At 36.7% G+C, this 26352-nt stretch overlaps 1 protein-coding gene across 2 annotated transcripts in view; it reads right to left on the minus strand.

Annotated features, from left to right (window-relative positions):
- Positions 1–2446: 2446 nt before the first annotated feature.
- The window catches only part of USP7 (ubiquitin specific peptidase 7), a 75675-nt gene continuing 51769 nt past the window's right edge, over positions 2447–26352 (minus strand). Inside the window, exons 10-32 of one of the 2 annotated variants that reach the window (XM_037382489.1) lie at positions 25802–25882; positions 25601–25691; positions 24721–24803; positions 23650–23759; positions 22600–22756; positions 21377–21521; positions 20641–20771; positions 19417–19551; positions 19122–19223; positions 18353–18458; positions 17870–17962; positions 16911–16978; positions 15584–15684; positions 14033–14186; positions 12627–12694; positions 11375–11483; positions 11201–11278; positions 10722–10822; positions 10005–10104; positions 9043–9162; positions 7624–7695; positions 6627–6717; positions 2447–3820 (exon numbers count right to left, since the gene is read on the minus strand). In XM_037382489.1, the coding sequence (XP_037238386.1) occupies positions 3714–3820; positions 6627–6717; positions 7624–7695; positions 9043–9162; positions 10005–10104; positions 10722–10822; positions 11201–11278; positions 11375–11483; positions 12627–12694; positions 14033–14186; positions 15584–15684; positions 16911–16978; positions 17870–17962; positions 18353–18458; positions 19122–19223; positions 19417–19551; positions 20641–20771; positions 21377–21521; positions 22600–22756; positions 23650–23759; positions 24721–24803; positions 25601–25691; positions 25802–25882 (2403 nt within the window). In that variant the 3' untranslated portion in view covers positions 2447–3713. The remainder of the gene's footprint in view (positions 3821–6626; positions 6718–7623; positions 7696–9042; positions 9163–10004; positions 10105–10721; positions 10823–11200; positions 11279–11374; positions 11484–12626; positions 12695–14032; positions 14187–15583; positions 15685–16910; positions 16979–17869; positions 17963–18352; positions 18459–19121; positions 19224–19416; positions 19552–20640; positions 20772–21376; positions 21522–22599; positions 22757–23649; positions 23760–24720; positions 24804–25600; positions 25692–25801; positions 25883–26352) is intronic. The other variant, XM_037382490.1, reaches the window with a different exon arrangement.

A 26352-nucleotide genomic window follows, 5' to 3' on the forward strand; every position in this document is an offset into this window, starting at 1 on the left:
ATGCTATGAATATCATTCTTGACACGCCATTTGGCCGAATTTTGCAAAATCTCTCACCGATCTACCCAAAAATCACCCTGACTTCTGAGTTATCCATTAGCTTTCACTCCTGATGTTTTCCAAAATGAACAGACAAAACACCAATCCAGTGTTTATCCTAGTTGATTTTATTTACAATATATACAGTTCCTACAGAAAACGATTTCTCACAAAGAATATTCAAATAGCAAAACCACGGCGTAGCTTAGATCTGGGCACCGAGACCCGCAGCCAGCACAGAGCCCACAGGACAGGCCTGGTCCAAGCTCCAGTGGGATGCCAGGGCGGGATGCTGGCGTGCCAGCTCGAGGGGCAGCATCTGAGGTAGATCCAGTACGTGGGAGGCACTGCACGCTCTGCACGTCCCGTGGTACGCCATCGGCCCGATCCCTCTGACGTGTCATGCGGCAGTACAGATTTGTCCTGGTGTTGCTAAGCAAGCCTTCTCGTATACAGGGTGGTTTTGTTGGCTGTCACTCTAGTCAGCAACTATGTCACTGGTGTGATTTGCTTAGATTTCACAGAATACTTTGGACTCCTTTAGGATAAAAGGCACTACGTAAATCTACAGGAACAACGCTTGCTATTTTCATAGGGAGAATTCAGATGGGCCATTAACATATTAACATCATGTTGCTCTGATGCTGTGTACCATGAAATTACATCCTTATTGCTTAACACTTATATTATCATTAACTTAATTTAATGCATTCACCGTCTATAATCCAGATAATTCCAAAATCTGAATAAGGAATGGAAAGCATGGTAATTTTGAGGACTGTATTCTTGTAAATTTCTCAGAATGAACTAAACAAACATACTGCACCTGAGAAAACCTCCTGTCTCCCTCTTCTTTTCATAGGTGTGTGTTTCCATATTTGAATAACAGGTTACTTGTGCTCCCCCCAAAAATAAAATTCCTAAAAATCTTCAAAACTAAAAAGTTATTAAAAACTGCACACAGAATGCCTCAACATATCATCTTTTCAGTACTAGTGTGGGAATAGCACAAATACTGAAGCACTTAAAAACTAGTCATCTAAAAATCAAAAGACACAGAAAATTTACTTTGTTAAATGATATTTTCTTCCGAAATAAGGAAGTAGTGTGATTTCTTAAGATATTCCCTAAAAGCTGCCAACATCCCATAAATTAATGTGAAAACTTAGTGACATTCAGATACAAGCTCAAGTTTATATCAGCCTACCATAACATTAAATTCACAGAATATAATTAGGGCTTACTACTGCTGACCAGAGTCTCTGATTTTACAGAAGTATTTTGAATACAAATCCTGACATTTACCGAAATCCTGTAGAGACAATCCAAGTACTGGTAACTACACCACTTGGATGGTGGGGTAATTCTCATCCATTTGATGCAAATACAAATAAAAGGAAAACTTTATCCACTTAAGGCATGCCATTTAAACACTTCCCTCTACCTGTAACCTATCCACTAGATGAAAAAAAAAAAAGAAACCAACCAAAACAACCAAAAAACATAAAACCAAACAACCTCCACCCCACCCTACTAAAAAAAAAAACACAGAAAGAAAAAGAAACAAACAAAAAACCACAACACCCCCCCCCCCCCCCCAAACCAAAAAGAAAAGCCCATAAAGCAGTAAACAACTAGTTTGCCTTGACAGGAAATGAGACAGTTAAAAGCACTGCAAGATATAAATTAAAAATAAATCCAAACATACCTAAAACTTGAGCAATTAATTAATTTTAAAGCTAAAAGAAAGAAATAAAACTTAAAAATACTTGCTGGTGTTTTCACTAATCACCAGAATCCATCTCAAAAAAAATATAAAGGCCATCACATGTACACAACCCTACTAAATTTTTATTGATAGGTCTGAGAAAGGGAAGCTTCTAAGCACTTTCTGTTTTGGTTACGAATACAAAGAACACATTAGGTTGGGAATCTATCACTCTATTAAGAGAGCTTACCTTTAGAGACTCCAGATTTCACTTTACACCATTTATAATATTAGACTTGAGAATCTGGACCACAAGATTTTGTACAGCCAGGCAGAGTCAAGTCTACCACGAAGACTCTACTACAAGTTTTACAAACAAACTAGTAAAATAATTTTTCCATTTGTCCTATTTGTACATGGCTCCTTCCTGGAAAACCTTTTATTTGTTAAGCTCAAATATGACTAGTTAGGAGGTAAAAACCAAAAACCACAAAACCCTTCTAAAACCCAAAACAACTGAAACAGAAAAAACCTAAAAATCTTCCCCAAAACAACCAATATAAGGGTTATACAATTGTCAACACTTCAGAAAAAAGCCCCATACCTTTAGCAAAACCTCACAGATGAAAACATTTCCCAAAACTCTGTTTCCAAGGGGAGGAGAAATCTTCTTCAATGTCCATGTCATCACTCACCGAAAAAAATTTTATAGAAAATTTTATTCAACATACAACATTTTCCAGCAAAAAAAGGCAATATACAGGAAGAGTTGTTGTACACTGCGGCTACAGAGACAAAATAAAATACTGGAAAAGAATGTAAAATTAAGTGTGAATTGCTGATTCTATCTTTACTGCACTCAAAACTAGACACGCAGCTGGCATTAGCTCCAAAATAAAAGGAAGCAGTCTGGGGACTGAAATAAAACTACACACAATGAATATCAACATCAGTGAAATTCACTTGCAGACTCACCCAATAAAATTAACCTCCAAGTGTTAAATTGTACATGTTCATTAAATATACAATTTAATTTTTTCTTTTTTTCTTTTTTTTCTTTTTTTTTTTCCTCCTTTTTATACAAAGTCAACAGCTTACTAAACACTAGTGAGCATGCCCTCTGTGCTAAAAGGCTATTTCTTGTGTTTTCCCCATCTCTTCACATGTTAACTAAATTAATGATATTTATAATCTTTTCACTTGCTTTTGCCAACTTTTGAGTGTCATTCTATTTGCCAGAAGATGGCATGATAAATTGCAACGGTATTTATCAATGGTTGAAAATTTAATAAAAAGACCCAAATATCTCTTTTTAGGACTCGGGGCATCCACTTGGCAAAACGGGATGCAAAATAGTGACTAAATTAAATGAAAACTAGTTTATTAAAAAAGTTCCTATGCAGCTGGAGGAGACAAAAATCCCGAATAAGTGCCAACAATGTACACAATGAAGTAGAGATTTCTATTTATTGATGATGTGAGTTTTTTGCATTTACAAATGCACAAAAATGTCATTTAAAGTATAACTGAAGGAAATAAATCTGATGTGAGTCTAAACATAAGACTTACTAGCTGCAGTGATGGTGAACACCATACCAGGAAGGGCAGCCAGCCAGCTTATGCCATCTATAAACGTACTACAGACAAATATTTTGCCAATGTCAACTGTTCTACTAAACTCTTCCCTCATTATGCTGACAATTGCCTTGCATTACGTTTACCATAAAATAACTCTCATTGGCATCCAAGCTTTATAAAAACACCTTCATTTTGCTCAAAAAGGGCAGTCAATAGATACAGAGAAGCCAAACTGAACAGCCTCAACAAAATAAAATTAACATCAGCAGCAAATCCTCTTGCTGAAGACTTCAGATATAGTGCACGTGTACCAAAGTTCTACAGTTGTTAAAAAGGTGCACACACACACTTATTTTTGTCCCTTGCCTTGACAATCTGGTTAATTAAGTCAGTTATGGATTTTAATAGCTTTTTCAAGGTAAGTGTAGCGACTTCTCTTTGGGGCTTTATTGAAATGGTCAAGCCCTAGCCATGGCCTTGGATGAGACATGTTGCCTGGAAAAGAAAAGAGAGAAAAACACAATGAAGTTTTAAGACTAAATTGGAAAGTTTCCTTTACACGCACTCCTGTGTGCCCTGTTCACAGTTTGTTAGGAATCGCAAGGGACGGAAGAGGACTCCACAACAGTCCTAGAGGCCACAGCCAACAGGGCGGCTTTCCTGACTGCTGCTTTGCTTTCCTTCCAGTAATACATTCTACAGCTGTTTCTGGATCAGGTAGCTGGCTTTTCTCCTCTTCAGTCACTTACAGGAGGTTTACAGCACTGTGTGCTAAAGCAAGAAAACTCCTGTTATAATTCACGGCCACAGGCACATCAAAGTACCAGTGTTCACCAAAGCACTGAGCCTGTTTGAAACAGGGAGGCATCCATCATCTAAATATGACAACCTATAGTACTTGCCATATTATAAGTTATCTCTGCTGTATTAACTTATTCTTATCACCTGGTTCAAGTGGGAATATTTGTTAAATTCATGTAAAATGCAAATAATCATTTTATTAAGAAATCATGTAACTGACCTCTTTATTTTCTGAGGAAAAGAAAAAAATTACTCGTATTTAGATTGTAAACAAAACATACAGATTGTTTTCATTTGTTCAATCCAATATGGTTTTATCTAACACTAGTTTTCATGAAAAAACAGTCTGCGTACTTCTTGCAAATGGGAGAAATTCTCTTTTAAGATGTCCTCAATGCAGAGCATCAAATGTTCTTTGAAGTGAAATGATAAAGGCAGAAACAAAATACCCCCCCAGCAAGAAAAGCACACTCCTCCATTCAAAGCCATCAACCATGCAACCACTAAAGCATAAAACACTTGACCTTTTTGGTTGCCTGCATCTGCATTTTTGGCTATATTTTCTTCAATCAAATTTATTTGTCTTTTTGTTTGACATAATGGTCAATGTCAAACATAAAGGAGAACTGCCAATCTCACTGAGATCATTTGAATGTCTTTTAAAGAAGGAAGTGAAGTCCTACACTGTTAGTGCCAGCACAATCATTGCTAGAGCACACCTCTGTAAAAGCAGAGGGAAACTATTGACACCAGCTATGTCAATCAAGTTAGAGCATCCCAAAGCTTTAGTTCAATCAGTCCAGCATGTTTTAAAATGTGGTATTTGTAGAAACGTGTGAGCCCCATATCTTGACATACTACTTAAATAAGAAGGCATTAGAGCATCATATTAACACCCCATAGGAGAATTTCAGGGGGTGGAATGAATTCTATCAAAGTGGATTATATCATGGGAGCAACTTCCCGTGAAGTCTCAAATGAAAACCCTTTAATCTCACATTCCTACAACTCCTACAAACAGTTCAAGTTCCCCCTTTTCCAAGTTTGCTATGTTCTGTATTTTTGACCTAGTTACCTGGTTAGTCTTTCACACTGTTTTGGCAATTTGCTTTGCTCAGAAAGTCCGACAGTTTGTTTCAGACTCCTGCCTTCCCCTTCCCACCCCCAGAAAGATGACTCACAGACTCTGCCTGCTCTAAGCACACAAGAGAGAGTTTATCTGTCCATGGAGAAACGTCTGCCTCCGAGTTCATTATCCAGAGACCCCTCACAACTAGTGCAGAAAGAGGTCCCACCAGTGACACACTACTCATGGGTGACTTGTGCAGATGCAGGCATCCAAAGTTTTGGCAAGTCCCCTCATATTCACAGCCATGGGCCATAAACCTGTCTGTGCAACATACCACAACGACAGGACTTTTTGCTAGGTCTAACCCTCTGTGAGTTTTGAAATAAATGGACAGTTACAGGATTTCTTTACAACTGCTACACAAATCCAAAACACAGCTTGGAAAAAAAAAAAATAAATAAAAATCAGAGAAAGTCTGGCCCTAGCACAACCTGCCAACAAAAAACAGAGCCCATAATTGTCAGAAAAACAGAACTGCAGAGAGCAAGTTGTCCTCAATCTTGTTTCTACCAAACAGAGCAGCTCACAAAAAGGAACAGCCTGCTAAGTTAAGGGGAAAAACCTCAACGAATTCAAGGCTTTCAACAGAGCGCTGACTGCAGATTCAAAGGTGCCGTTCCCAACTGGAACTCTCAAAAAATTACTATGGTGGAAGTCCTGAAGGATTAACCTGGTTTCTCCTCTGTGTAAATTCCTCAAAGAATAGAGCTTTAAGTACCAGTGAAGTAAAAACCAAGATGGCAGACCATCCACAGACAATTGCAGAACAGAGCTGCATTTGTAGCTTGGTGAATCACCTCTTAGGAAAAGAAAATCCAAACAGGAGCCTATTCAGAAATGTAATAGTCTTGTTAGATTCTTCAGATTCATTGAAGATACCAAGAACAAACAAGAAGTATCTTCAATTAATATGATAAGATTCTTATTTTAAGTGTACTGCAAATTATGAGAATGCACCTTAATATTTTTTAGGAATAACATGAACCCATACTCCAATAACAATATGAGAATCACACATACAAGGGAGCACACAGACAATACAGGCAAGGTGCAACTGATGTCATCACCCTCTTCTGTAAACCATGTTATACTGATATTTGACCCATTTGGTTACTCAAATACAAGCTTTTAACTCTAAAGGAAACAGATTCTTTAGTTACTTCTATACCTATACATATTCTCAGACTAAGATACACACTTAACACTGTTAAGTGTGCACATAAGTGTATATAAGTACTCGCTTAGTTACTACATACAATGTATTTCATGTACAAAGAAACTCCTGCATCCTGAGTTAAGGATGATCACATTATAGCAACTGTCAGAGCAACTTCAGCAGTTCAAAAGAATAGTCAAGTTGTCTAAACTCACCAGGTTGGGGCTCAAAATCTTTCAAGTTCACTTCATACTCATCTTCATTGAGATACTGGTGTCGGCCCATCATTACAATTGCAAATTTAAACTAGGGAAGGAAAAAAACCCCAAACAAAACAAACCCTGGTAAGACACTGCATTAAAATAAAGCCTTCAAGTCTAATTTCATAGTCAAACTTGCAGCTGGTTGTAAGTAGTATTCTTCAGGGTTTGATAAAGGCCAATCCTATTTCAAATCTTCATCAACAACCTGGATAATGGGATAAATGAATGCTCAGGAAATTGTGAGCCTGCATCTGGAGTACTGTGTTCAGGTTCAGGCCCTCCAGGGAAACAGAGATGGCAACAAACTCCAGCAAGTCCAGCAACAGTCCAGTAAGACAGCGAGGGGACTGGAGCCCATGGCATACAAGAAGCTAAGGACAATGGGTTTGTTTAGCCCAAAGAAAAGGTTAACAGGGGCATCCAGTCTTCCACCAACTGAAGGGTGTTACACAGAAAGAGACTCTTCCCAAAGGGCTGCACAGTAGAAGCACAAGAGGCAATCATAACAAGTTGCAAAATGAAAAAATCTCATTACATGTAAGGGGAAATAACTGCCACTAAAGATAGGGGCAACACTCCAAAATACCGTGCTCAGAACACGGCAGAATTCCCATCCTTGGGAGTTCAAATTGCAACTAGGTAAAACCCTGAGCAACCTGACTTAACTTTAAGCTAGTTCCAAGCAGGAACATGAAGTGGGTGGCCTCTAGAGGTCCTGCGCCATCTAAACTTTTCTAGGTTACTTAATGTTTTGCTGGGTATCTCTTGACGCAGGACAGAAATACTACTCCTACACATCCTACCTAATTATTCTCAGAAAAAGCATTAAGTCCAGCATTTGTTCTGTTGATCAAAATCTACACTGATCCCAAACCTTTGGTGTTCAGACATCTTAAAGTAAACTCATTTAGGGCCTACACTCAGCAATACTCTTCCAACTTGCCATTACCTTTTCAAATTCTTTTTCTTGTATGTCCAGCATTGTCTGAATCCGCTTCATAACCTCTCTGAAGTGTTCACCCTAATAATTATAACAAGATTTTTAGTCAAAAAAAAAAGTCTAGGAAAAAGATGGATACTATTAATATTTCCTGCTTCAAGCTTTATCAAAATACAATGCCTTAAATGTCTGTTATTTACAAAATTACACAAGTGTCAACATCATCTGCTACAATATGGAATAACAACATAAACCTTTCTATAAATTCAGCAACTTTAAGTACTATTGATTCATCATTAGGCAAACTGTCCCACAAACTGAACAAGTACTGCTAGTGATACATGCAAGTCAGGTTAAAGTTAAGAAATAATAGTTAGAAATTTAGCAGCAAAATAGGAATTTGGAAAAAAAAATTACATATCCTTTCTAAGCATATTACTTTTTAAAACCTCTACACCTGTAACGCTCCCCATCAGTCACTAACTTTTAGTGGTACGTTTCTGCATGCTATGTAAACTGCCCCAAAAGTGATGGATGCCATCAACTTAAAGATCAGCAACACACATCGGTTGTCACAGACAGGGAAATGCAGTGCAAATGGTTTCCACCAGAAATCAACACATAGGTTTTACTCTATGATGATCAAAAATATGGAAATAAAGAGTAAAATTTTATGGGATGCAGAGACGTGGACATATTTCTCATTCCAAGTGTTTCAGGCAGGTAATTTTCATACAGACTAACATACACGAACCAGACAAAGTTTAGAAGCTAAGTGCTAACCGCCCCCAGAAATACAGTTTGATATTAAAAGAATCAGTGTGACATTCAGCTGGAGCCGTATAACATAAAAACTTAAGAATTTAAATTAAGCTTTCAAAATTAGCTTTCACTTTTGTAGTCCAGCCCTAGAAGAAAAAGCACATTAAATTACAGAAGGTATGAAATGAGAAGTCACCTTAGAAAACATTGAAGAAAGCAAACTCATTTTTCATGATCGCCTGTCTCAGTAAGAAGCCAACCAACCACAGCCTAGCCACTTTCGCCAACAAGTTTGCATCGCGATTGCTAAAGTGTTATTAAAAGTAGGACTCTAGCTTTGGTGGGGGTGGGGGTGGGGTGGGTGTTCTGCAGGGGTTTGGGGGGAGGGGTAGTATTGCTTTGATAGCATTTCAACTCCTTGGCTGAGGCTGAATGCCTACTTTCTAGATACTGCACAGGCTCACTGAAACACTAACCACCTTTATATGCAAAAGAGAACCAAGATGGTAAATGATGTAACTGTAAAAATGCATATTGGGGCAGAACCTTTTATACAAGAGCAGTATTTTTCTGTATACTCTTTAAACTAATCAATTCCTTTGACAGTACTTTACGAAAACATCATCAATATAATCCCATGGGGAGAAAAAAGGAGACATACTGTACCTGGTGTATCCTCAGCAAGAATGGAATTCCAAATGTCCCAAAAACCTCTTTGTGGAAATGTGCCACTGTGATTAGCATCTCGTTTTCTTTATCTATATCTACCTGGTCCAGAGGAATTTCCTAGATCCAGACAAAAAATTATTTAGCAATCAGCTAAAACATCCCCGAAAAGTTACTTATTAAGTAACTAAAAGCATAATTGATATGCTGTTACTGATATCAAACAAGTCTATTTAAAAACAATTAAAACAACCATGCTGTTTGACAGAATCTTTTTACAGGAGTCACTCATCCCTGGCATGACAGCATTTCAGCTTCCTCTACTCAGTAAATACTCTCCTGGCTTTCCCAAATGTTTGTTTGGGGTTTTTTTGGCATGAAATCTATCAGCTGTAGTAGTAGCTGATAGCAATCTCACAGACTACTTCTTGTCTCCTCGTTAGAGTTTACACAGGAAACAGTTTTAATTTTTAAATTTCTGATCTTTGAGACAAGTTAACAGATTTGAATGATGGAATATGTAAAAAAAATCACATTATCAAGTACTACAACTTGGCTCAAGAAGCTCAAATTTAACAGAAAAGAAAACAGAGTCTTCTAGAAAACATAAGTTTAGAGTAAGAAAGTGGGTTCTAAGCATTTATATCATGAGACCTCAAACAAACCTTGAAATTGTTGCTAAGGCAGCAAATGTCCTATGGACAAGCCCTTGCCTTCATGTATTGTTATAATAAACACACATAAAAAAATTAAAGAATGAAATCATTACAGGGAAGCAGATGGAACAAAGGAAAAATTTTAGAAGTATTATGTTTAAAAATACATTTATATTATCAAGTAATCTAGCTTGCTGCAAGTATCACAGTACTGAAAAATCAGAAGACACAAAGAGACTCAACACCTGAGAGAGTTTCTTCTCTCAAAGTCAAGTTTTAGAGTTTCTTCAAGGCAGTAATATTTACCTCTATTCGAAACGTTCGACTTGTTGCAGGTGACAAACACTCTAACAGCTCATCTTCCTGATGGACACCGATTATTTTGTAACTTACAATTTCTAGCAGCCTTAAAAATAAACAAACAGGAAAAGCATTTGAAACATTGAATCAAAAAAAATAATAATAAAAAAAATCAATGCAACATTTCCTTTTCAGACCTTGAGAGGTATTACTGTAGTCAGGTCGTAAACAGATGCTACTACTGTGTTTGTAGAACTCTGAAGTCAGTCTTTAGTTAAAATTAAGTTGTAAAGTTACAAAAAGTTAAATTAATTCTAGCTTATGGCAAAAAAGCCTGTACATGCAATTAGAAGACAAAGGTTTTTAATTTAGATTATTTTTTAAAATCCCTTTAAATGACTTCACTTTTAGCTCTTGAGAAGTTAACAGTATGAAATGCTTTCATTGGAAACAGTTACGAAACTGGGAGGTAACAAATGCAATTGATGAAACCTATGCATCTCAAGGATGTAACTATGAAATACAAAATAAATATTTATACAAAATGCATAGTCATAGTTAATAAGAACACTCTTAAAAATCAAAAGCTTCCAGATTAGCTTTAAAAGAGTATCAAACTGCATTTGTTAATTACAGTTTCCAGAGAATTTAAAATTCTATGGATACTTTTCTGCGTAAAATCCATGTGATCACATAAAAGAAACCCAAATCTTCCAGCTTTACCTTAATTTCCCTGAACCTTTCTCAGAGAGTTCTACAACTTTTTTACATTCTTCTAACAGGTCCCGCACACACCCATGCTTATCTGGATATACTGTTATTTCCTATAAAATTTGAAACAGAGAAATCGTTAGAAAACCTGAAAACGGGAACTATCATATTAAAGCACAGTATACACTGGATTCTTCATCAAAAACCCATCTTTAAAAGACAACAATTACTAAAGTGAAGAACCATGTTTTCTTCAATTTTTTTTTTGTTAAGAACTGACACAACTTTTTTTAGATTTATTTTTTATGGGACTTTGGTGGCCTGGGTTTTGGGTTTTTTTCTTATTTGGTTGGTTTTTTTACATAAGGTACAGCTTTGTTCTAATTTTGGGTTACTCGGGGACAACAGAGTGTACGAACCATAGTCACAGCCGTGCCAGCTTTGACACAGAAACAGCAGCAGGAGTGTGACAGCCAGACTCAATCACTCACCTCTTCCCTAAACTGGCTATTTAGCCATATGCATTTAAAACTTCTTCTGTTTTCAAAATCAGTTATTTTCATTTTGAGCTTAAGGAAGAAAAGAAAAATACTTTAGGCATACTTTGTAAAGGGCAGAATTATATTTTTTTTTAATTTGCACCAATACAAACAAAAGACTCCTACCTGTTGATAGTAAAGTTTTTTAGGCTGCCTAGGCTTGAAGAACTGCAGAAGATCTCTTAAAGTACCTTCATAATTATGTCTAAGAGGATTACCAGGGCCATCCCTATAACTACACAGGAAAAAAGAAAAACACTAGTATCTCTTTACAATCCATCACTGCTCAATAAATCAAACTATCAAGTACAAATATTTTTATTCCTGGCTTCCAGTTTCACAAAACTGCTAGCACAGCCTAAGCAGCAGCATATTCAGTGCTTAAGTGATGTTAAATACAGGTGAGCCTATGGGAAAGAAATACCGTTCCTGTGCGTGGTGACTCTAGGGGCTGTTTACAAGCTCACCTTTAACACTGCGGGGTGGCAGACCTACATTCCTCTGAAACTACTAGTACAGCAGCACATGCTTTATAGATTGTGAAAAGTTAATTTGTGGAGCCATATGACACAGCAGATTCCAGAGTGACCACAGCACTGTAAACTATAAAGAGCTATTCACATTATGACAGTCTCACTGATGATGACGGGAGATACCTATAAGTTAATAAAGAGCAATCTATGCTTACACGAATACAAAAAGATGATATAATTTTTGCACGCACATTAATCCTGCAGCAGATACATATAACTACTAATATGCTGTTTTCTGCTATAGTTCTATACAGACTCAAACCCAGTTTTACACAACTGTGCCTGAGAGCACCATTTTAACCAGAAATGTCCCTTTTAGCAGCTGTGAACTTGTTAGATCATCGTCATCTTCATGAAAACTCATTTACAGCCTGGGGAGGGGGGCATGCGGGGCAATCAGTTAACTAATTCCTGCATTTAAACATGTAAAATTGGCAGAAATCCTGCTTTTATGTGCACTTGTTTCTGCTCTCCTCCATTCTACAAATCTACATTAACTGAAACAGCACTTGCACTAGCTCAGTAATTTGTCCCATACAAGTAAGGCTTTGAAGTAAGTAATGATTTTAGAAATTTAAACAACAGTCCTTTGAAATGCATCTTTTTTCAATGACACTTTCTGGAACTCTTCTAAAATGTGCAATTCTTTGAGGCTATAGAGCTAGCCACCGCAATACTTAAAAACTGTCTACGCAACTTGCTGTGCATGCCAGAATCCTAACATTTTACTGGTAAAAAGTTAACAACCTGAAAACAAGCTACAAAGTAACTGCTACCGATCTGTATTTGGGCTAAGTATTTTAAAGAATAGTTTAGATACAGAACATTAAGGAAATTCATCTTACCCTTGTGATTTGAAAAACTGTAATAGCATTGGATCCGTATTAAGTCTTTGCGCAACTGTCTTTGCAACCTGCAAATAATTTTTTTGTAAGTTCTGAATTATTTCAGACAGTTATGAGATCGCTTTACAATGATACAGTCGTTCACTACATGTCAAGAACATTATGTTACTGTAATTCTGAGAGACCCACTACGTCTACCTACTTCCCCAAGGCAAACTAAACTAGTCTATTTAGCTTCTGAACAGTTGACACAAAGCAAAATGTACTAGAAAAAGATAAAAAAAAATTAAAAAGGGGGGGGGAAAGGTAACTGTTTTATTACAATAAATCACTGTCACTATAAGGCCACAAAATCCACAATAGCTCTACTCCTCTTTTGGGCTTTTTTTGTTTGTATTTGTTGTGTGTTTTTTGTTGGATTTTGTTTGGTTGGTTTTTTTAATTATAGTATTATCGGGGAAATCAGTTAAGACTTGGTGTTTGAAAATTCCTACTGTTCTTTAATTCACTCTAAGGAAGTTAGCTTGCTGGGCAATATCACCACATCATTGCCATCAGTATATTTCATGTCACTGCCTCACAAAAAGCATGGAGATTCTCTCAGTTTTTCCCTTACCACAAAAAAACTATAAAGAATTTACGCTTCAAGTGAAAATGAAATAAGAGAAAGAGAGTTGCCAAAAAGCAGATGATGAGAACAGGATAGCCATCATGCCTGACTTCCACTGTGTATGCAGGTGCTCAAAGTTCCTGCCTTTGGTGACAGAAAATACAACTGCCTGGGTTTAAGTGATCTTTTTGATGCTGACAACAGCAACTGCCGGAGAACTGTAGGGAGCCAAATCTACTCAGGCTCTGAATAGATCAGATCAACTTTAGTTTTCGTTGTCCAGTTTTCCTCTTCTAAACACCCCCAGTCACCCTTCATGAATAACAGGTTTGATCTGTTTGTGCCACTGAGCATTAAACAGCATTGTGTGAATAAAGCAATACAGTTTGGTCTACAAAATAAATATTATTGGTGATACTACAAGCAGAAAATAGGCATCACTAGATCCCCAAGGTATTTTCCTTTTAACAGCTAAGTTGAGTAAGTTTTACATGTCACTTAGAAAGCAAATGCATAATTTGATTAGAATATAAATTTCCCTGACAAGAGCAGAATGGCATATCAAGAAAGAATCCTATTGTCAGATTAACTCATCATTAATAAGACTGGGAGTTCTCAGAGCAATTTTTTCTCACAAGCAGTAGTGCTTCCTTAAATTTGTCATTATCACAATGCAAAAAGTGCACAAGAATATATCTACTCTTTTCTAAAAGTACGTATAATGCACTTGTGAACTAGTGCAAAAGTTACTTTCAGTACAAGGAAACAAAAGCAGAGAAACACATGGGACACATACCTGAAAGTAATTCATCCTATTGGATAAAGTAACAACAAAGCCTGGGTCATTGGGGATGGTTTTATCACAGAAAATGACATCCACACGATGATAGAGGTCTCGGAAGTATTCTTTAGCTGTTGGTAGCTCACTGTTATCATTTTCTGGGTCATCCCTACAAAAGCAAACAAACGATAATACCATTACATACCACGTTGTTACACATACAAGCAGTCAGGGCTTTTTAAAATGTTCTACAGTAAGTCAGCAACAGTTGAGAGAAACAGAAATAAAGTTCAGAAACCTTTTTAAAGAGCCATCACTTGTACACAGTAGAACTACAGAGTCAGTAGTGACCCACACCCCCGAGTATTTCTGTGCAGCGCAAGGGCAAATGCGCTCACCCCCTGCGCTCGCTCACTCGGTAATCTGGCAATATTCTGAATCCAGCTGTTTCACAGCAGCATTCCAGCAGTAGTCATCCCTCCCTCCCACCCCATTACTGCACGACTGTATTAACGCTGCCACAGCTTTCCATATACTCCTGTATCAATTGCTTTGCAGAGAGGCCAGATGTACAACAGCACTCCTTGAACCACAGAAGCAAAACAGTTGGCACAGACGCTGGTCTGGGTCACTACTGCCTGGTACCCCTAACTTCTCAGCAGAGAAATAGCACCAGGGTACAAGCTGTGCACTTACCCAGGAGTCAGCAGCCAGCCAAAGGTGCATAACACCAACTGGGTCAACAGGGAATGCGAGTTCCAAGGCATGACATGAGAAATACATTCATCTCACATAATCTGGGGTAAGAGTGCTGAAGATAGACTAGCTGGCTTCCACCCACTGTCAGCCCATGGAGAGAAACAGAGCAACACAGTTGGGTGTGACCATCAGGAGTGAGAGCATAGAAATGCTGATTTATAGCCCTGACAAGCTTATGAAAGATCCCTTTAATGGATACAAGATGCAGGAGTTCTCCTTTTGCCTTGGAGAAAACTCCAGTTGAAGCACCAGTACACCTATGAGTTGCGTATGCTCAGGCAAACCGAGAGCATCTCATCACCACAGACCAAATAAGAAACATACTGTGAGCATGAGTAAAAGGGAAAAAAAAAAAGAGAAAAAAAAGGAAGGCAGTTTAATTCTAGGCTGAAAGGAGCTCCACGCCAAGAGCCTTGTACAGTGGTAATGGCACAGAGCTCAAGATGTGAAATGTTGGTAGGCTCTTCAGAGTGAGTTACAGTGGCTCCAGGTAAAAAGCTGCAGAACTCAGATGCATTGCTGAACCACACCCTTTGATAATATTAAGACCTATTTTAGGTTATTAGTTTTCTCAACTAGGGTGAAACCTTCTTGTCCTTAAATAATGTGGCATGTGATAATTAAAACGCTAACAGAATTTTTTCATTTCCCCTTTGAATAAACAAATGAGAACTGCTGAGGAACATGCCTACTGTTGGAAAATTATACTTTGCTCTTGTTAAAATGCTTAATTAAAGGAAGTTCTGCATTCAAAGTGAATCAGGTGATTTAATTGCAAAGATAAGCTGTGCCCTTTAAAATACATACTTCTGAAACACTATGATGTCGCCATCCATGAGTTCATCAAGAGCTTTATCAAGAGATACATCATAGTCTTGAATCCTTTCTGTTAAATTGGGTTTAACTTCCTGCAATAAAGAACAAAAAATTGTTGATCACAGAATAACAAAAGACAAAAATAAAGGTCATGATAGTGAAGAAATCATCAGGTAAGGTAACTTCTATCTTCAACTGAAACAAATGGTAGATAGGCAAATTAAATGTATTGTTAGCTAAGGCCCAGATACATCTAATTGCTATTGATAAAGCTGGCTGCTCATTTTTACCATTGAAATCTCACTCAAGTTATCTTCATTTTCAAAAGTATTTCAGCATTCAGCATTATCTTGTTAGCATATAAAGTTTTTCAAAATTCAGAGATTAATGTTCTACTGATAGAGCTTCCAAGGAAGGTGGGAGAACACCGATTCACTCGCTTATTTTAATAGTGCAGAACTTTTGTACAGCAATTTACTTGTCTTTTTTAATAAAAAAACCCCACTAAACAAACACCAAAACCCTATTCAAAATGCATATATTGTAAAATATCTATATGCATGTTACGTATTCATAGTTGAAGGTTGACCTCTTGGGATAAAAGCACCTGTCTAAACAAACTGGAATCAAACTGCAACCCTGACCTGCAGAGTACAGTACCTGGTGGTTCTGCTCTTTAGGATGCAAGTGTGCGCGCTCCCCTGCAAGCACCAGAGAGAGCAGCATGACTGCTAACAAAAATCATAATAAAAAACGCAATTCCTTGCTCTTACTATAGCAAAGACTTTGCCTTGGCAAGATCTGCATCTTCAGCACTCAATAAACACAGCAGTTATAAAGATTCACAGTTGCTGTATTTGGGCAGAAACAGGTTAGCAGAAAAAGTATTTTATTTGCTGACTTCTAACTTATGGAAGGAAGGAGAAGATGCAACATTTTCTCAACTCTGCTGTTCAAGAAGGACACTGAAAATACAATGGCCAATAATATCAGCATCATTAGTTCCTTTAATGCTGTGGGCTCAGAGGACATGCACAGATCTAGCAGAGTAGAGCTGCCCATGTAGGACTTCATGTAGAGATATTTTGTATTTAAAGCCTCACACTTCTAGCTGTATGATTTAAAACTATCTGCTGCTACTCTCTTGTGGCACTGCAGACTTCAGAACTACAGGTTACAGAGCGCTTATGATTTATAAATTTAAAATTCATCAGTTACCATTGTTATGAGCAACCTTTTTTTAACCAATAAAGCTTATTTTTCTTTAGTTGTAACACATAAAAGAAAAAAATGTTACAAAAAGTCTATCAATGCAAACCTCATAGAGGATAAGGTTAGTTTCTTGTGGAAATCCTGCTCTCTCACACATAACTGGAAGCAAGTCACCTATTGGAAAAGAAAAGGAACATGAAACATGTTGCAATTTAACTGCTCGTGAGACCTCCTGCAAGAAGGAGAGAACCTATTTTTCTATCTTGGATAAAGAGTTTTTAAATGCCTAAGAAAGACAGCCTTTCAGGTTTAAGCTTCCCTTATTGACACAGAGAGACAGACTTTTAAGATTTCCTTCCACTTCATCTGAACAAAACCAACAAAAGTAAGTGCCAGGCCATCCAAGATCAGAGTGATTGATGAAATAACACTGTTCCTTCCCCAGAGAAAAAAATTCACCTCTTTAAAAAACAAACAAACAAACACACACACAAACACAGCTAAAATACAAAATTAGAAAGCATGTACGAGTCAACAAAATGAGAAATCTAGGTATTTTTACTCAGTGGACATTTGATGAATTCTTTAAATGGACCCATATGAAAACCAAAGCTCACGCCCAATTCAGTCCGAGCAGATGCTCTCAGGCTACCATAGTGAAAAGGTGTAGAGAAGTTATTTTAAAAGCTATAGCAAAAGCACACTCCACGAAAAACAACTTGAAATAGAAGGAAAAAACCAAACTGGAGAGCAATATCAAATCACAAAGCTTTACAGCAAGTCTAAAACAGCTGTTTATGTGCAGCAACACCTGGTGAATACAGCAAACCTGTAGCAGAAAAAAAACCCTGACAGCCAACAGTGTATTAAGACAATACTCTCAGCCTTGCAGAGTTTTACTGACACAACATGGGGAAGAAAGCTAACAAGTGTTGGAAGAAATGAGAATTTCCTCCTGTGGCCTACACCTTTGATTTCACTGATAAAACTAATACAAAAAAAAAGCAATCTATTGTCTTTTAAAAAAAAATAATTATAACAATGAAATCTAATTTTAGAACTCACGTATTTTACAGGATATAGGTGTATAGATATGTCCACAATAATTCAAACTCCGAGTCTTCGGATCATACATCTTCAGAAACAACATTACATCATCTATGAATCAAGAAACAAGATTTATTTTTAATTAAGGTTTATTTGAGTATGTTGGGGGTAGGGGGGGTCACCTAGCCATTTTTCTTTAAACAGTAACAATGACGTGTCTGATTTATTATTTTCATTACTGCCTTTAAAATTCTTAAATGCTGAATTTTTGTAAATCTTTCTATAAAAAAAAAATGTTCAGTGATTCTAAAAACACATGAAACCTCTTACACTTGAAGAGGAGAAATGAGGGGGGGAATGCATTAGAAAACCTAATTTCAGCACTGCAGTTTGATGGGTACATCAATGTCATCATTGAAAAAAGGACTGCACAATATTTTCTGAGATATATCCAAAGTAAAAGTATTTTGTGTTCCCTCAAGTTTTAGCAAATATGCTTACGATCTTTATCGAACTTGGGTAATGTTGCTCCAGTAGCAGCCATCTCTGGATCTACTGTTTCCAAAAATATTGTCCATGGATTTTCATTGTCACTGAGCTCAATCATCTATGTAGAAAGATGTGGAAGAAGAAAAAAAAGTCTCTGGAGAATATAATATAACTTGATATCTGCATTTTCATCGGATATAAGAACTTCATGACATTCTATGAGTGGGAGAATTAATTTTTTAATTGCATTAACAAGAAATTTAATAAAATTTATTAAGAGAAAAATGACAGATATAAAAACATCAAAAAGGTTTTAATGAAGCACAAATTACAGTTTTTATTTTAAAAAAGACCTATTTATTTTTCATTTCAAAAAATACACCTACCTTTATTATGGCAAGAAAATCACTTTAGAAGTAACACGACAGTGAAACCAATCAGTTCTCTGTGGTATTTAAGACACAATGTTTTGCATTTTACACAATTGAATCCAGAGTTTCTATCCAAATATTGGAGGACTCAGAGAGACATTTCTGTTTGAAATCTAACATAAAAATCATGATCATGCTTTTTTTCATGGAAGAAAAAACATGTACCACACTCCTACCTCCTATCCAAATCAATCCACTCAATTTCAAGTTCTCAAGTATCAAACTTTACCAGATAGAGGTTAAACTAAAACCCTGAAAGATCTGATGTCCAAAACTTATAGAATCTTAAGAAAGAACTAAAAATTATGGGTGACATACAGAAATAATGTCATCTATCAATTAATATTTACCGTTTTATTGCCATCTGCTTCATTATCTAGCATTGCAGGTCTTTTTGTTCCATTACTTCTAGCTTGCATTGGCCATAATCTGATTTGATCCTGGGGAAATCCCTAAAATAAATAAAATTCATGAGACGAAACAAACAAAAGGATGGCTAGATACTTCTATTAAACCCAAACAGATCTTCTATTTTAAAAGGTCTAAATTATGACTGTTGCTGACACCTGGAGAAAATAAAACTATGAAGCAACCATATGTCATCAAATAAACACATACAGATACTCTCAGCTACAGAAAACTTACCATCGTTTGAGAGAGATTTTGAACAAATTCTGTAAGCGTGGAGTTTTTTAATACTTTGAAAACAGTATACTTCACTTTTTCTTCATCATACATATCATTGCCTTGGTGTCCACAGAACTGATCCTCTGCCACTATCTGAAAAATTACATTTAAATGTTACTATTCATATTAACTCAGCTGCACAATGTAATACCTTCTCACGATGCTTTACGATGCGACATACTGGCTCTCTGGATAGTGGCACACTGCTAACTATTCGTGTTCTCATGAAGAAAATTTGCAAGTGTACAGATTATAATGAAATTTTTAAATTGTGATTGATAGGCAAATCAGTGTGAGTAATTAAAACACACTAATTCTTACAAATCCCGCACAATTACAAACCAGTTGTGCTTAGATCCCAATCTTGGTAACATGTCCCCTAACAATCTTGGCACTTAGAAAACAGGCTAATAATTATTTTACCGGTGTAATGCAAGGAGGCTGGCCTAAAATGTCTCCTGTACCTCCCACTGCTCCCATGCATTCTTTGGTGACAGAACGACAAATGGTGCAACTCTGCCGTCTCTCCACTGAGAACAGCTCTACTGTAAATGCAATGGAGAACAAGCTAAACCTCACCGACATCTCTACTTATGAGCACCAGAAAGAAGATGCAAGGAAACGTGAAGGAAAGTGGAAAATGGGTTCCATCTTCTTGTGCCAGATGGGCTCTGGAAAGAGCCATAAACAGGGTTCCTTAAGGCAATTCATAACAATCTAGTCCATCTGGCTTTTCCAAAAAGATAATTGCAAATATAAGCACTCTCTCCTTCTGCTTCTACTTGACGAGCTCAGTTTGGCAGTAGTCCAGGCTTGCAGCCTATGTCTAGATATATCCTAATTCTAGAAAATAATTCCTGAAGGAGGTAAAAGTGTGGTGACAGGGCAGCCATTTAAAATAACCTGGTCCTTTTCCTTCCACCTGAACTATTTTTACTTGCAAGCATATAACTTCTAGAGAAAACAGAAGTGTCTACAACATACAGTACTGCTTGTTTCATTAGGATGCATTGCATGCGTAAAGATACTTCCAAGCACTAAAATAGTAATTTCACTTCAAACACTACTTCTGAACACAAATTTTTTTAAAAATAATAAATTAAATCAAGGTTTGTCTTGGGTGGCTCAACATTCTGAATTTTTAATAAGGTAGTTGCAACTTGATCAGTTTCAAATGCTGACCTGCACTTGCATATAGAGGTGAGCTTCCTGCCTCTCCTTCCTCTTCTGAGCTTCTATCCTTTTCTCTTCTTGTAGCCTTTCTACAAGTTGTTGAGGGATATCGTGGTCCGTGACAGGCTGCAAAACTTCACCTGCAAAGCAGATTTTGTGATGCCACTTCAAGATTTACATCAAACAGGGTTTTCTTCATACACACTTTAATTTCCTCTGATTTGAAGTCAAACCCAGCCTTTTTTATCTTTTAATTAAAAACACGGTTTGATATCATCACATTCTGGCAAAAGAGGCATTTTCTATCCCAAGCCAAAATGCACTACTTCCATGAAATATGTATCATAGACTTCTGAATTAAATATTCCTTTCAAGATTAAAAAAAATAATATTTACCACCACTGAACATTTTTTTAGTATACATATATCTACACACTCATAATCAATGGGATTTAGTTTCCACCACTGAAATTAGTTCACCGATTTCTCCATGCTATAAAACAATCGAGGTTGAAGCTCTTTGCAGATACAGTCTTGCTTTACTGTGCTAAGACAACGCTAGACCAGCACGTACTTTCCAAAAGTGAGAGAAAGGCTGGCTGATCACACATAATCTATAAATTCCAACTACTACTAACAAAGCCCCTTTGTATAGGAAGACTGCCAATGCCAAAGGTCGGATATAAACTATAGCCCTAAATCCCTGTATGTAATCTACTTCAGAACGCACGCACAGTATACATACTTAATTTCGATTCCCTGATGTAAACCAACATGTACGCATTCGTACAGTGCCGCACAGATAAGTCGTCATCATGACCTCCATAGTTGTGTTCAATCGCTTCCTCCTTTGTACATCTTGATACAACGTCGTCATCAAATTTACACCACTAGAGAGAAAATTTTATATAAATATAATTTTACACATAAAAACATGTTCTTGAATTATAAATTAATCCTATTTCTGGTACGTCTTTCAGTTCTTTCAAGTAACTAAAATTGCTCTTTCAGCAGCACAAGTTTAAAACAAATAATTTAGTTCAGTATAATTTCTGCTGCCTGCTGCTTGCACTCAGCATAAGGAAGGCCACAAATACCAAACCTTTACTGAAATATTTGAACATTTCACACTGCATTTCAAAAACTCAATAATTATTCAGAGAACTTTCTTAAGACTGTTGTTCCAATAGCTAACATTTGAGTCAGAAAATTTACTTTATTTGTTGTAAAATAAAAGAAAAAGCAGTGATGCACAAGATATCTAGTCATTATTTGTACATTTAATTTACAGCAAATTTTTAATTAAAACAATAAAGCCAAATAGCAACACATTCACAGCAAAATCTGACTTCTACTTTTACTGTGGAGAGTCATGTATACACAAAACTGATCGACTCCAGGGAAGAGGCACCTGACCTACAAACGTCTGATCTGATCAAGTCACCTAAACCTCTAACAGTGGGACGAGTGCAAAGATACTGAACTTCTGAGTTACAGAAACATTTGAAATGTTCTTATTTGTTTCAGCATAAAGTCAGCCTAAAAAAAATGCTGAATAAAATCTGATTGTAGTCAAACTTCAACACATACATACACACAACTGAAAGGATTCCCTTAGTTAAAAAGTCTTTTGCCGAAAGCCAATAGCAAAGATGAAGCTGCTCCTCTTAAAGTGACTAATGCTTCCAAAGGCATGCTCCTCCCTGCAGAACAAAACCTAACACAATGGGTGCAGGTTTTTCTTTCTGTAAATACACAGTAAGTTTCCCAAATACATCAGAATAGGCACAAAATGAAAGCCTATCAAGCTAAAAACTACATGGAGATGTCAAATCCCTGTGTGATGAATTAAGTGTGCCAGCAAGCTCTTCTGTTAGAGAACAAAAATTGCAAAGATTTGCCCATTATGAAAACTGCAAGTATATATTTGCAAAACAGAAATATGTTTAGCTGCTTTTCAATACTCACTTTGCCATCCCCCTTTGGATTTAAGTAAACAACATAATGTCCACCATGGTTATCTCCACTGTGTACTAGAACTGCATGAAGAATGTAATTCGCAGGATCTTTAGGATCTGTTTTTTGCAAAAATTCATCTAGTGGCAACTGTTCAGGAAACTCAAACCTAGTTTTGAAAAGAGTTAAGACAGTTGTATTTGTAGTTAAGACAGACACAGGGTATTATGCAGGTCATCAGTACTTACTCCTAAAGCATGTTACAAAAATTGAACACGAGACTGTTACAACGCCTTTTCTAGCCAGGATATACTGCATACAGTGGCAGGTTTTATACTGTTTTAATACAGAATAAAGATAATATACATAAGCACCTCTGAAAAAGTATGCCCTCAGTAACAAGGGGAAGGGCACTTTAACTGAAATAGTGCTATTCTGGATTCACTGTCAGGGGGAATGCTCAAAACCTGTTATTTTCTAGTACATAAATACAGCTTTTCTAGCACAGGTATCACTGCACTGGAACATCATTTTGAAACGTCTTTCACTGATGCAGTCTCACCTTCTGGGTAAGACTAAAATTGTTTCAATACAGATTTCATTTTCAACCAACAAAGTATCACCTAGAGAAATTATCAGCCTCTACTTACAGTGAGTGGGCATGGAAATAGATGGAGGGAAAGCAGAGGACTACTTACTCATGCTGCTTACTCTTGTGACAGCCTATGGGAATATACCAACTTTCCACCCATGGCACAAAATGTTCCACAAAGTCTTGAAAGACACATTCACTTGTTTCGTATTCAGAACAACAGCTACAAATGCCTATTTACGTATTTGATTTGTCATTCAGAAGCCTAACACTCAATTAGTGCACCTTTTGGGGACCTCCACCGTATGTGGATGTGCACACATCTTCCTCTTGGAATTGAGTCAAAAATAATAATAAAAAAATTTTTTTGTAAAATATGTCCATAGATCCACATTCTACAATTCAAAAAAAAAAACCAAACCACAAACAGAACAAACCCCCAAAAAACCAACCATCACCAAAAAACTTACCTATCATTTATCTTGATGTTTTGGTCAGTCTGAGGATCATACATAAATCTCATGAGCTGTAGGTGTAATACTGGTGGCAATGTTAGGAACTTCACACCTTTCTCTGCCTCCTAGACATTTTAAAGGAAATAAAGGGTTGAAATTGCAAGATTTTTAACAGCTCAAAATACTCTTCCTATGGACTTTCATTTTATAGGCTTGACAATACAATGGGCATCAAAGAATGGTTCAAAACTTGGGTGGAACTTAATCTTCATGCTGCACCAACCTTCCCATAAGCTACTCCAATAACACACTTCATTTAAATTTAGGCCATTCATACAAGCCCAAGTGAACACCTCACTGCTTTAAGAGCAAGTTACCTGTATAAGTAAAATCAAAAGAAAATACAGAGGCAAAAACTTGTTTCAGATCAAGTAAGAATTTCATGTTCATTGTATCCTGCCAACAAGTATTTGGCTTCTATGCCCTATATTCCTAAAAACAGCTAAAGAATATACAGAACATTACTAACAGAACCTGGTATATGGAAGCTGCAGAAGCAAGCTGTAGTAAACCAACATTTTTTTATAAACTACTCCAGCTTCCTACGGTGGGTGCAGCAAAGTGCAGCTGAGAAGCTCAGAAAAAATGTACACACACATAAATGTTTAAAATTCCATGGGTTCACTTGGTGTTCTTGTTGATGATACAAAAATGACCTAAAGTTACTTTTAGAGCTATGCCACTTTTTTACTAGACATATAGAAGAACAGACTACTCCTGGAGGAAGAACTTCTCAGTCTTGAGAAGTGGACAAGTTAACCATTCCAGTCACTAAAACACTTACAGGTATAAAAGTAAAACTCAGTGCCCCTTAGATTGTTTTAAAATCCAAGCTCCATCTTAAAAGAGACCTAGCAGCAATTAAGAGGAGCTATGTAAAAAGCTTGTCTGAGGAGAAAAATCACCAAAATCAGCTGATATAACCTGGAATGGGGTTTGCAACATTTTCTGACTACTACGGCTTAAAGGTTTTTTATCGAGGACACAGAAATAAAATTTAAAAGCCAATTATAAAAAGAAAAATACCTGCAAGCCATGTTCTCCTGCATCGTACTTGTTATCACCATCCAACTGTTCCACTGCAACGTAGTCAATGAAGGACTCAAAAACTAAATTAAAAAAAGATTTGGGATTTGTAGGGAAGGAGGAAGAAAAAAAATGTAAGTTTACTCTAGGCCTGGGGGCTTAAAAATGTATTAATCAAATAGCATATTAAGACATGAGAGTAGGAGAGTTTGCGTTTAAATATCTCTGCCTTTATTTTAAAGTTTTATATTGCTTAAGAACGTCAAGAAATCCACCAAATTGAGGCACACATAGAAATATCAACAGATTTTAAAATCCCATAGTTAACAACTGTCTGCCAAACCTCCTATTCTCACTTTGCAACTTTTAAGTATCAAGCTAGATGATTCTGTTTGCCCGACTGTTACAATCCCTCTTTTGTGTCTTGTATGCCAAGTACTTGGTAAACTGATGACAAGGGACCACTGTTGCGCTGCTGTATTTAGATCATTCTTTTTAGTTGCTTATTACTGGGGTCAAGTCTAACTAAGAATCTGTTTCCTCCAAGTTCATCTGCAGATATAAATATAACCTACTGTCACAACACTATTGTTATCACCAAGGCACAGCATGCACTATTACAACACCAGAAAAGTTCCTAAAATTCATAGAACTTTACAAAAAGATAGCAGTGAGAGAATTAGGGACGAAGGAGTAGGGAAGGGAAAACAGATAATGTAACCGAAAACATTTTCTGCAGAAAATGTTTTCAATCAGGTGTCTTAAAGCAAGGATATTTCAAAGCGCTGTGCAGCAACAAACCCATGTGCAATCAACAGGCACTGAAGTTGCCCTACACACTGATGTATTTGACTGGTGTATATCACAATGTATCACTTACTGTTTTTCTTTCCCTTTATGCTTAGCTGGATGTCATAATAGTCTTCTATTCGTTCAGATCGATAATCTACGTGTTTGCATTGGATATAAGACTGTCAACAGAAACCAAAACACAGAATTTCAATGTATAAAAGTAACAGTTTAATTAAATTATTAAAAAAAAAAGCCAACCAACAAACAAACAAACAGATGAAATACATACCACCATTTTCCCTCTGAACAGTTTAGGAATAGTGCCTTCTACACATGTGCCTTTCATTTTATTTTCCACATTATCAAGCAGCTGAAAGAAAATATAGTTTTTACACAGGGTAAACTTGCAGGTTTTTAATTTATTCATCACACAGATGACTACTTCACTGACTAAATCCTAAATCACTTGCATAAAAACAAACTGTTAGTCTATTGATATTGGCATCTTCTTTCTAGTCCTTTAAACCCTCCTCTTCCCCCTAAAAACTGCACTGAGGACTACTCCAGCTACATTCCTCCGAGTCTGCAAAACCTCATAAATGTAACAATGCATTTGCATCTTCAAAACTGCATTTCTCTCCATGGCTATATAAGGACCACTAGCATACATTCCATCTATTTTCAACCTCCTCTATCCTTTAGAAATTCCTCACCCGCAAAAGGGCACAAACAATGCCATTCTTAAAAAAAGAGAAATACACCAAGCCAAAAACTGTCTTAGAGACCTAATTCAAATTAATTAGTACACCAATATTACTACGACTGTTACTGAATTTTATT

The sequence above is a fragment of the Falco rusticolus genome, chromosome 4, assembly GCF_015220075.1.
Source record: "Falco rusticolus isolate bFalRus1 chromosome 4, bFalRus1.pri, whole genome shotgun sequence".
Taxonomy (NCBI): Eukaryota; Metazoa; Chordata; class Aves; order Falconiformes; family Falconidae; genus Falco; species Falco rusticolus.